The sequence below is a fragment of the Monoraphidium neglectum genome, assembly GCF_000611645.1.
Source record: "Monoraphidium neglectum strain SAG 48.87 unplaced genomic scaffold scaffold01974, whole genome shotgun sequence".
NCBI lineage: Eukaryota > Viridiplantae > Chlorophyta > Chlorophyceae > Sphaeropleales > Selenastraceae > Monoraphidium > Monoraphidium neglectum.
Genome location: NW_014011654.1, coordinates 1 through 11,086, shown reverse-complemented (window position 1 = coordinate 11,086; position 11,086 = coordinate 1). Strand labels below are relative to the sequence as shown.

The window sequence follows — 11,086 nt, the reverse complement described above, 5'->3', positions numbered from 1 at the left end:
GCTGGTGGTCGCGGCTGATGCTGCTGCCGCGCCAGATGTCATGTTGCAGAGGTGGCACATGCACGCATACGCGTTTGCAGGTGCGCGCGCACGCACGCACGTACACACACACACACACACACACACACACAATTTCAGGCACAGCGGCTCAGCTGCGCCCCTGGCCAGGCGACATCTCACGCCTCCTCCCCCTCAGCCCGCCCCCTCTCCCGAGCGCCCCCCACCTGCACGAGCACGGTGCAGGCCTCGCCGTTGCCCTTGATTGCGGCCCAGTGCAGCGGCGTGCAGCCCTCCTTGTCGGGCAGGCTGTAGCGGCAGTCCAGCACCAGCAGCAGCCGGATCGCGTCAGCAAAGCCCTTGTAGGCCGCCTGCAGGGACGCGGCATCGCAGGGGGCCTTGTCAGCGGCAGCGGGCAGCCAGCAAAGGGGACGACCGGGGAAGGACGATCGGCCCTCGACGGAGCGAACCAGGGGCCCAGCGTGCAAGGGTGTCAAGGCACCAACCCCAGCAATGTGTCGGCCCTGCGGCCCCACCCCTGCAGGACCAAGCGCAGCAGAGGCGGTTCTGGCGCAACACCCGGACCCCCCAGGCCGCGGCCCGCCGGGCGGCAGCCGCCGCGCCACGCACCCAGTGCAGCGGCGTTCGGCCGTCGCTGTCTGGCGAGTCCACATCGACGCCCCATTTGATGGCCAAGTGGAACAGCACCGCGGTCTGGCCGTACTGCACATCATATACACAGTAAGAGGCGACACAAAATCATGCCAAGCACGGCCGCATGAGGGCTTGACGGGCCTTCGCAAGGAGCGCCCCAAAGCCGACGCCGGCCCAGTGTCGAAGCACCTGCCGCCTCCAGCAACCCCGCAAACTGCCGGCCCTGGGCCCCGGCGCGTCGCGGGCCGCCCACGCGCGGCGCACGACACACGCAAGCCGCGCCGCACACCTGCGCGGCCACGTGGCATATGGTGTACCCCCTCGCGTCCTCCAGCCCCGCGTCGGCGCCGTTGCGCAGCAGCGTCTCCAGCACAGGCAGGCTGCCGCGCACCGCCGCCCAGTGCAGCGCGGTCTGGCCGGTGGAGTCTGCCGCGTTGATGTCGGCGCCGTTGGAAAGCAGGTACGTGCACTCGGCGACCCGGTTGTTGAGGGCGGCCCATTGCAGGGGGATGTAGCCCTGCGCGGCAGCCAAGGCGGGCGCCGCTTGACAGTGTTACGAGGCGGGCGCATGTCTCGAAGCGGCATCGACGGCAGTCCCGGGGACGGGAGAGGCGACGTTACTGCCGCTGCTCTGACCTGCGTCTGCACACTACTTGGCTCGCCGCGCCGGCACCGCTCGTTGGCATGTCTGATCCCTTGTGATGGCGCACGAACGCCGACGGCAGCCCCCCGGCCCCCAAAGCACGCCTCTGAGCCACGTCAACAAACCTGCTCGTCCGGCGCGTTAACGCAAGTGGGGTCAGCTTCCACGTAGCGCCGCAGGGCGTCAAAGTCCCCGTACGCGCACGCCTGCCAGTTTGGGAGCCGCGCGGGGGCCGTTCGCGACGGCAGGTGCGTCGCGAGCAGCGCCTTGCAGGCGGCATCGAAGACGCCACGGGGTCGCCGCGGCACGGCTGCAGAATTGGGCGTGTCGCGTGCAGCTTGACGCGGTCGGGGCGCAGCACGGCTCATGCGCAGAAGAAATGTGTGGGTTTGCAGGGAATGGGTTGGCGCCGGAGCCTCACCTTGGAGACCGTGTCAATGACCTCCCGCTGCTGCGCCATAGCGGCCCGCGCGCCGGCGCGGCGCCCGCCGGCGTCCCGCCACGCCCAGCCCCTACGCGCTTTGTGGCGCGCCGGCTGGAATGGGCGCCTGCGGATCCGCCGTCTCCCGGCCCGCCTGAGTGGCGGCTAGCGGCGACCCGCGGCACGCTGCGCTGGCCGTGTGCGCGCCGACAAGCTGTCGGGCGCCACTGCGCATCTGCGAGTGCACACCAATCCCCAACGTCAGGGCTCTACAAAGCAAGCACGGGTAAATGTTCTGGAAGATGTGTGTGCCGGGTGCGGAGCCAGCGATCTTCAGGCCTGCTCAGACACAGAGCGCCAAGATCTGCTTCAGCAAGCCTGACGAAATTATGGTGGGAGCGAAAGCGTGCGGAAGGTCGATCCTCACGCGATGGTAGCATATGTTACCATCGCTGTCAGGAAGCTGCACAAAGTGGAACCACTGCGAATCACCTCCAAGATCACTCGCAAGCCTTCTGCACCGGTATCACAATTGTACCAGGAGCTGTACCTAGAAACAAATGCAGACTTAAGCAGGGCCGCTGCACAGCCCAGAGCAAACGCCACAAAGCCGCCATTGCGGTCAACCACGCCAGTAGCCCGGGAGTGGCTGCGCCCGGGCGCTTTGGCAAGATGCCCCTTACACAATTGGCCACCGCGACCTGGATTGATGCATGAGGCGATTGGAATTCAGCTTTGTTGGCACATCCACGTGCCTGGAGAGAGCTGTTGATGTCCTGGTCGGCGCTTTCCCACCTGACAATAGCACACAGCTGGGAGCTGCTGCATCATTTTGCGCTCTGCTCAGTGGGTGCCAGGCTTGAGATGATTGCTAGCACGTCGTTTGATTCGCTGTTCAGCGTGCAAAACGCAACGCCACGCAACGCATATTGAAGTCAAAATGAAGTCGCCGCCCGACCCGCCCATCTGGCGTGTCGAAGGGCAAGAGTCGACTTGACCCCAACGGCATCAGCCGACGCCTGCCAGCAGTGATGCAACGCCGGCCGCCACCTGCGCATTTCTTGATGAGATGCTCTTTCCAAGGCCGTCACAGGCGAGGATCTCGGTCAAAGCGTCGCAGCGCTGAGTCCGAGCAGCATGGCCAGGCACTCACGCATGTGCGGCAGCTGCACACACCAGACCCACCCCCTTGCTTGTCCCCCGCACATCCCGCCAACCACAAAAACGAGAAAGAAAAAGCAGTCTCAACAGGCGTCCGCCGCCGACCCACTACTCCCGGCCGTCCAGCCAGATGCCGTGGAAGCGGTAAGGCGCCTCAAACGGCAGTTCGACGCGCCCCAGCTCCGCCATGGTTTTCGCATCCAACACTACCACAAAGCCGCCGCCATTTGGCGCCGCGCCAGGCGCGAGCACGACCCCGTCGTCCTCTGCGGCCGCTTCCGGCGCTGCGACGAACAGCGGCTCGCCTGCGCGCGTGCGGGCGGGCACAGGAATGCGGGGGCAGCGACGCGTCGGGTGGAGGCGGTGTGTGTCCCCCTCCCGCTCCGCCCACATCGCGCCGTCGCCGACATGGGAAGGACCGGCCGAGCCAGGAGACAAGCCCATAGGCAGCAGCCGGCCAGACACGACGAGCGGCTCCAAAACAGGGCCATGCCTCCTGCAGCTCAGAGGTCCCGCTCACCAATCGCCGCGCCCGGCTGGTGCCACGTCAGCGTCTCCCCGGTCGCCACGTCGATCCGGCTCAGCGCGTTGCCCATGTTGGTGGGGCGCACGGCCGACAGCGTATAGGCGTAGCGGTAGGGGCGGCCCCTGAAGGCGGGGTTGATGGCCGGGAACTCGCAAAAATCGTTGGCCGAGGGGTCTGCCGCCAGCGGGGTGGGCGCGGGCTGCGGGGGGTCGGCAAGGAGGCAGGGGGGGGACGAAGGCGGTCAGCTGAATTGCTGGTGGACAAGAAAGCGGATGCGGTTGGCGCAGCACGTTTGGGGCAGCCGGCCAGCGGGGCGAGAGACGGGGCGGCAGGGCACGGAGGACCGGGTGGCATAGGAAGGTGGGGGCGGCTCGCGACTGACCAAGGAGGTGGCTGGGCCGCTGAGGGGGATGGTCAGGCGCTTGTAGTAGCTCTGAGACACCTGGGCGGCGTCAAGAGGGCGCGAAAGGCGAGCGAGTTGGATCACAGAGGTGGGGTCCAGCCCGCCCACAGGCATTTGCGAAATGTTAAAGAAGCGTGCTGCCACCTGGAGAAAGTATGGTTGATGGATCAAAGCAGGGAGCCCATCCTCCCCCCGGAAAAAACAACCCTCAGCCGTGGCACCCTGCATGCACGCAATCCCTGACGCCACGCAATGCCGCGTTCCGCGAGCAGTGCGGCGCCGCGTCTCAGGGGCCTGGTGGCGTGCAGTTATGCTGACCTGGCGCTGGGGCTCCTTTAGTGGCTGCAGGCCGAGGTCGTTGAGGATGGTGGGGTCGTCGTAGGCCGCCATGTCCACAACCTGGGGTTAAGAAGTATGCAAGGTTGGCAGCACGCAGGGTGGGCAGCACGCAGGGTGGGCAGCACGCTGGGTGGGGTTGAGGGACAAACCCAGCATAGCGAGGGATGGTGATGAGCAAATGTAAAGGAGAGCAAAAATGGAGGGGCACTGAGACATGTGGATAAAGGCATTGGATGGCTGATGATGGATGAGCCAGGCGAGCCCCTCAAAGAGCAGTTCTGTGGTAGCTGTCACGTGCCAAGAAAAGGATTGGCTATGGCATATGCTCAGGTATCAATCTGACGCGCATGTTTGCAGGACCAATACGAAGCGTGAAACAGGGAGCGCCGCGCACCAGCTGCCGCGAGCCGTCGGCGGCGGTGGCCTCGTAGCACTGGCCGTAGTGGAACACAAAAAAGGGCGGCGCATCGAACACGCGCTGCGGCTGCGGTGGAGGGGCAGGAAAGGGGCGGCGCCGGCGGCGAGAAGCGCGAGCAGTTGGCCCGAGTGACACGCGGGATGTGCGCAGGCTCGCCGCAGTGCTGGTGACGCGGTGCTGCGGGCTGGAGCCCCCTGAGGTCAGGTTGCGCCAAATTCAGAGCGCAGCGCCCTTGCTCGACCACCCGGTTCCCCCTTGGCTGGCCGGCATTCCACTGCAGCCTGGCACCTGGATCCCGGCGCTGAAAAGACTACCAAGCAAGCGCATTTCTCCAGGCGGCAGGAGCAGCGGCGGCGGCCATGCATCTGCATGTGAACAACGCAATCTTTTCCTCGGGCATCTCGGCCGCGGCTCACCTCGCTGCCGTCCAGGCGCACGACCGTAATGCGGGTGCCGTCCTCTGGCTGCCAGTCCATGAATACGTAGGGGCGGGGGTTCCCGAAAAGCAGGGAGCCCAGGTTTATGTACAGCGGGTGCTCGATGATGACGGCGTAGCTAACGTCATCGCGTGGCCATGTGCCAAACGGAGAGCCGGGTACAGTGGAGAGGGGCTGGGCTCAACATGTTTGTGGCAGGAACGAGGCTGAACATGGACATGAATGGCGCATGTGATATTGGTCCGCACGCGCAGAGGCAGGAGACCAGTCAAAAACGGATCAGCGCGGCGGGCACGGCGGCTCACTCGTCAGTCGACGGGAAGTCGTGCAGCCAGGCGGGCGTCAGGGGGCGGCGGTCGGCGACGAACGCGACCTCTGTCCGCTTCAAGGTCTCGGGGTCCTGCGGCGGGTTCATGCAATGTGGAGGTAAATTTTGTGCAGGGGTGAAAATGGCGAGCATGGGCCCCAACATATCAATAGCAACGTTGTTTGTGTTTGCAGCAGCGACAGCGACGACAGCATGTGTGCAGCTGCAGCTGCAGCGCGAGCGCTCAGGCAGCGGCAAGCCGCGGGGTGCAGCAGGTGGGCGTCGCTGTCACGCATGCACCACCTCCCATTACCCCCAGCTGACAAACTGGTTGCGCGGCTCTCGAGCTGTCAGATATGAAAGCGTCGAGCAGGTGGGGGGTCTGCGCTCGCCTGCTTGAAAATGTGGAAGCCGCCAAAGGGCAGAGAACGCGTGAAGTTGAGCATAGTGCCGTCGCCCATGATGGTGGGGTGCGCGGTGGTGAGGTCCCCCTTGACCTTGTCCGGGAAAGACGCCTGCGGCAGCAGCGGCAGGTTGCGCGAGCGCGGCGGACCCGGGGGCTTGGGGTGGCTTCGGCCGGCGGGCTGCAAATCAACGGCGGGCGCGCCGCCCTGGGTTACTGTGCAACGCGAGGGTGGGCTGCCGGGCAAGGGTTCTGCAGTTGGGCTGGTGGGTGCAACGGACAAAGCTTGCGGCGGCTCCAGGCCAGCGGGGCGGTTTCCGGGCCCTCACCCGGCCGATTGTGGCGAGGGTGTCGGGATCAATCAGGTAGGACGCCTTGGGCGTCTCAGACACAGCCAGCAGCTGCCGCCTGCGACTTGCACATGGTTTAGAAGCCGGTCATGCGTCGACAGCGTGGGGTTTTGCAGCACGTGCGTGCTCACCCCGACCATAACAGGCTTCTTGTGGATAGCGCAGGCACTCCCACGCCTGTGGCTGCTCTGCGCAGGGTTGATTGACCCTACAAGCCCCAAACAGCATCCGGCGCCAACCCAGCGCACCGCCCGCGGCCCGCCTTGGGCCGGACAGAGAGCAGAGAGCGACCCAACGCACCGCCCGCGGCCCCCCTTGGGCCCGACAGAGTGGAGGCTGACGCTGGCGTTGTCAGTCGTGTTGGTGGCGCCGGTCACGACCGCCACGACGTCCCTCAGGCCGCTCAGGAGTGCCTCCAGGGAGCTGGAGGTGGCGGGTGGCGTCGCGAATTCGCGGTACACCACCTTGCCTTTGGGGGCGGCGGAGTGAGATTGGAGCGGCCGCGTGGTGAGTTGAGTGGGGCAGAGAGGCTGAGGGAGGGGTGGAGAGGGAGGCAGGGAGGCAGGGAGGCAGGGAGGCAGGGAGGCAGGGAGGCAGGGAGGCAGGGAGGCAGGGAGGCAGGGAGGCAGGGAGGCCGGGAGGCACATGGGGGAGGGGGAAGTGCACAGGGAGGGCGACAGCCCGCCGCCGCACGCGCGCCCTCACCCTCCCTCTTGAACGCCCTGTAGGCCTCAGTGTCGATGTACCGCTGCGCCCCCCACGCCTGGCCGTCCTGGGGGTGGTGGGTGTGCGGCGAGGCGCGCACACAACCTTGGGCTTGAGCTTGGGATTGTCAGCTGGGTTAGCCATGGCGCCATAGGGCTGCCTTGATTGCAGAGCGCCAAGATGTGGGTGTAGCACCCGCCTTCCTCGCCCCTAGAAAACCCCCTCCATCCCCCATGCCGACAATACATGGCAGCAGCTCATGCTGGCTCAACACACACACCCACACACGCACACGCACTTCTTGGGCGACGGAAGACAAACGCACAACCCTGCGCCGCCGCAGTACCCTCATGGCCCCCACCTTGAACCGTGCCTTGACCAGCTGCGCGTAACCATCAAACAAATGAGTCATCTGAGAGTAGTCACCACCTGTTTGAGCCAAGGAGGCGGCATCCTCGTTGCTGCGCCCCCTGCCCCTTGCCTGCTGCCCGCAAACAAACACAAAACACTCGAGCGCAACCACAATCCAGATCCATTGCCTGTGCCGGTAGGTGCACGCCGCGACCGCCTCTGCCGCCCCGCCGTGGCACGGCATGGTGCGAGGCTGGTGCCCGCAGGGCGTGGCGCTGATGAGTGTCGCCGTTAATCTGTCGAAAAAGGCTGTTTGCCGCAAACCAGCCCCCCAGCCGCGGCTCACGCACCGCCGTTGACGACCAGGGATCCACTCAACCACTTTGGGATGGCGCCCACCACCCGCGCCGGCACCTCCTCCACCTACAGCCAGGTTTGATGGCACATCTAGTCAGCTGCCAAGTCAGCGGCGTGCAGTTTGTACATGGAGAGGTGCGGCGCCGTGCGGCCGCGTCAGCTGCACCGAACAAGCTTGCAAGCACGCATGCGGGGTGCTGGGGGTGGCCTGTGGAAGGTCATCAGTCCCATGTGCCGCACCTGCTCCTTTGCGACCCCAAACAGTGCCTGCCGCGCGTTGGCCGTTGGCACGTGGTCACCCGTCGCGGGCAGTGCTGGCGCTGCGGGCGTCGCCGCTGTGGTGGTCGCGGTCGCGCGCGTCGTCATCGCGCTGCGGCGCGGCCGTGCGCCCTTGCAGCAGGGGCGGGCAGGCCCGCTGGCAATGGTGCAGTTTTGGGGGATTGCCACGGACTTACTGCCTGGTCTAAGCAGCATTTTTGACCTGCGCGTGGCGAGTGGATCAGCATTGTGCCGCACTACGTGTATACCAGCATGCGGTCCCACAGATCCTACCCGCTGACATTCCTCATCATCATGCCCACTATCCGGTCACAGAAACGCGCACGCCGTGATGTCAGGACCCGAATCGAGCGGCGACCGTGCGATGGATGCTCGCTGCAGTCGCACAACGAAGCAAGTAGGATAGATGAGTTCAGATTTTACGCACAATGTGCGTGTCGCAAGCGCCACTCGTCCCCCGGCTGTGCGGTTACCATCGTCACCAGGTGTCCCGAGCTCGGTTGTGGGGCGCAGTTCGGGCGCGTGTTCCTCCTGCATCCGTGAGCCTTGACGCGACGCAGGCAGATGGAAAGATTTTGAGCAGTCAAAAGCACACACACATCGGCCGGGTGGCGTGGGGAGGAGCTGGCATCTGCATTGCTTATGCCAGCCCCAGGCGATCAACACACGCGACCAAGGGGTCCGCAGTTACAGATCTAGCACACTGCTGTACATCTGATGTTCGCCGCGCGGGCACACGACGCCTCACGCCCTTGCAGCTGCCGGCAGGCCGAAGCTGCGGACCGACGCGAGCAGCAGCTGCGCGGCGCCTGCCCATTCCTCTGTGGGCGCCGACGCCTTGACCAGGTACATGTAGGGGCCCTTGAACGTGAAAGCGGCGACATAGTGCCGCGACACCACCTGGGTTTGGTGACCGGCGCGGGGTTGTTGCATGCAATCGGCGAGGTGCCCCGGACGCGGCGTTGCGTAACGCGGGGTCGTGGGCGCGATCGCGCGTGATGCGCAAACACGAGCAGCGGCGCCGCGAGGGTCTGGTTGCTGCTGAAAAGTCCCAATATAGCCCCAAGCTTGTACATTTTAGGCGCCCCGCGGGCAGACCTGCAAGTCCCGGTCGCCGCTGACAGTGACGCAGCGCCGCCGGCCGCCAGACTCCTCAGAGATGAGTCCCCTGCAGATCTGGTGGACATACCTGCGAGCGTGCGGCCGGCGGGGACCCCTGACTGGGCGGGCTGTTTGTCATCGTGCGTGGGCGGCGACAAGGCGTCACAGACTTGGCAGTGGACTAGAGGCACGTGCATGGCTTTGCACTGGATATGAACCCAGCCTGACTGCGCCAAGTTTACGGCATCAGCCACCCCAACTGCATGCTGATGTCATGCCTGTCGCGCATGGGACCCGGGCATCATTCAAAGAGTCTGCTGGTCTTCGGCCTCGCCACTCACTCAACATCCCAAAACGGCCCCACGGGTGCCGAGCTGCTGCTACTGCTGCTGCTGCTGCTGCTGGCGCCGCTGCCAGCCTCGCTCCCGACGCCCGCCTCGGCGCCCTCCTCGGGCTGCTGCTGCTCCGATCCCCGCGGCTGCGCTGCGAGCACCTTGAAGCCGAACGTGCTTTGCTGCGCATCAATGATTGGCAAAGAGGGGACCGGCAAAAGTCAGGACTTCCGCCAGTGCAACGAGGGGCGGTCGCCTTGAACAGGCGGTGGCGCCTGCGGCCCCCGTGTTGCCCATCGGGCCGCGCAACCGCAGTCGACTTGCAAGGGTGTGGCCGCGACACCATGTCACTCACGTTATCGCGCACATCTGCCAGCAGCTTATCCACCACCTCGTCAAGGGTCAAGCCACCAAGACCATCCTGGCCTGCACACGCGCGAGAGCGTGGACATGCATTTGCACGGGTGCAGATCCGGTGTGCATGCATGACTGCGTGCGTCCGTCCATACACGCATGCGCACGCTCTTGCGATTGCGTGCATGCATGTACGTGTGTGTCGTAAGCACGCGTGCGTACGCGCCTTTTTGTGCACGATTCAAGGCATTCTGCCCAAGCAATCCGTCACAGCGGGCGGCCGCAGAAAGCAGCGTCCCGAGCCCAGCCTCACCCTCGAGCGCCTGCAGCCCTATGTCTGCCAGGGGCACCTTGCTGACCGACACGGTTTCAAACGTTTTGAAGTTGCCAGCGAAGAATTGGGTTGGGTCCTGGCTGTCAGACCTGTCGTTCGGGTGGTGGTTGCACCAGGGAGTGCACCGGCGTGCGACAGAAAGCGGGGGTTGGATCGCGTGCAGGGTGGGGATGTGCCGGCAGCCCTTGTCTAATCTGCGGTGCAACTGCAAGGGGCCCAGTCATGCTGAATCGGAATCGGGCCGCATGTCCTCGCCTGTCGTATGCCACTGAGTAGGAGTCCGGGATAAGAAGCTGGTAGCCGCCCTTGAGGGAGGCAGGCCGCAGCTTCGTCTTTGACTGAATTTTTAGAGTCACCGCGGCGCTCGCGGCGCTCGGGGCGCCGAGCAGCGCGCTCGCGGGGCCAAACAGCAATGCGGCGGCTGCAGATGCGGCCCCGCCGCTGAGCACGGCGCGCCGGTTGCTGCTGGCTTGAAGGCCCTGGTCGAGGCTGCTGCAGCAGCTGGCTGCGCCGCTGGTGCTGCCGGTGCTGCTGCTCTTTTCGCAGCTGCATTGCAACACCACGGCTGTGCGGCGCCGCGGCTGCCGCAGCGGCCCATTGTGCATGTCAGTAGATCCCCCATTCAGGCTGCGTCGCGTTGGCGCCGCATGACTGCAGGTCTGCATCAAGCGCATCATGGCGCGCGCGCCGTCGATCTATGCTTGTGCTGCTGGTGTGGCGGTGGCACGCTGATTCCGTGCAGGGGTTGAAGTCTTGTCCGACGAAAACGATGTCAATGTCAAGTTATGTGTGCCTTGCATCGCAGCATTGCAGCCTCCTGCAACCGGCAGCTGAGTGGAGATCTCGATGCGGGTTACTTTGAGTTACGCTCTGGGGTGAGGTCCGACTCATTCAGGCTCCAATCGTGCGAGGACCCAAGTCATTCTTCTAAAGTTTAGATCAGTTTCACGTCTCGGAGCATCTCCGCGTAACAGGGCAAGCCACAGAACGTCGAAAGCCACGCATCCCGGCATCAGGAGCAACAATGCAGGCCCTAACGAACCGCATGACGTCCCAAAGGCTTGTGGCTGCGCCTAGCTGCTGCCGCCGACCCAGCAGGCTGGCGCCCTGCCGCGCGGCTGACCAGGTGCGACGTCCGCTGCTTCGCGCGCTCCTCAGCTGCAGCGGTCGGCCTGCCTCGCTCACTCCCCCCCGATTCTGCACACCCCCACGAC

General features: G+C 65.1%; 3 protein-coding genes across 3 annotated transcripts; all 3 read right to left on the bottom strand.

Moving 5' to 3' along the window:
* Positions 1 to 176: 176 nt before the first annotated feature.
* Positions 177 to 1,754, bottom strand: MNEG_9549 (hypothetical protein; the record flags this gene model as incomplete). Its single annotated transcript, XM_014041981.1, has 5 exons — positions 177 to 368; positions 583 to 720; positions 941 to 1,168; positions 1,420 to 1,500; positions 1,716 to 1,754. The coding sequence occupies 5 exons, from the start codon at positions 1,752 to 1,754 to the stop codon at positions 177 to 179; spliced, it is 678 nt and encodes a 225-aa protein (XP_013897435.1).
* A 1,230-nt stretch (positions 1,755 to 2,984) lies between these two features.
* Positions 2,985 to 7,946, bottom strand: MNEG_9548 (Carotenoid cleavage dioxygenase 8; the record flags this gene model as incomplete). Its single annotated transcript, XM_014041980.1, has 15 exons — positions 2,985 to 3,181; positions 3,397 to 3,601; positions 3,785 to 3,844; positions 4,124 to 4,204; positions 4,539 to 4,628; positions 4,979 to 5,117; positions 5,305 to 5,399; positions 5,804 to 5,917; positions 6,039 to 6,117; positions 6,360 to 6,528; positions 6,765 to 6,831; positions 7,126 to 7,193; positions 7,466 to 7,538; positions 7,713 to 7,807; positions 7,928 to 7,946. The coding sequence occupies 15 exons, from the start codon at positions 7,944 to 7,946 to the stop codon at positions 2,985 to 2,987; spliced, it is 1,551 nt and encodes a 516-aa protein (XP_013897434.1).
* Positions 7,947 to 8,495: 549 nt separating this feature from the next.
* Positions 8,496 to 8,651, bottom strand: MNEG_9547 (hypothetical protein; the record flags this gene model as incomplete). Its single annotated transcript, XM_014041979.1, has 1 exon — positions 8,496 to 8,651. A coding segment is annotated over one exon (156 nt), but the record flags the coding sequence as incomplete, so codon positions are not given.
* Between the last annotated feature and the right edge of the window lie 2,435 nt (positions 8,652 to 11,086).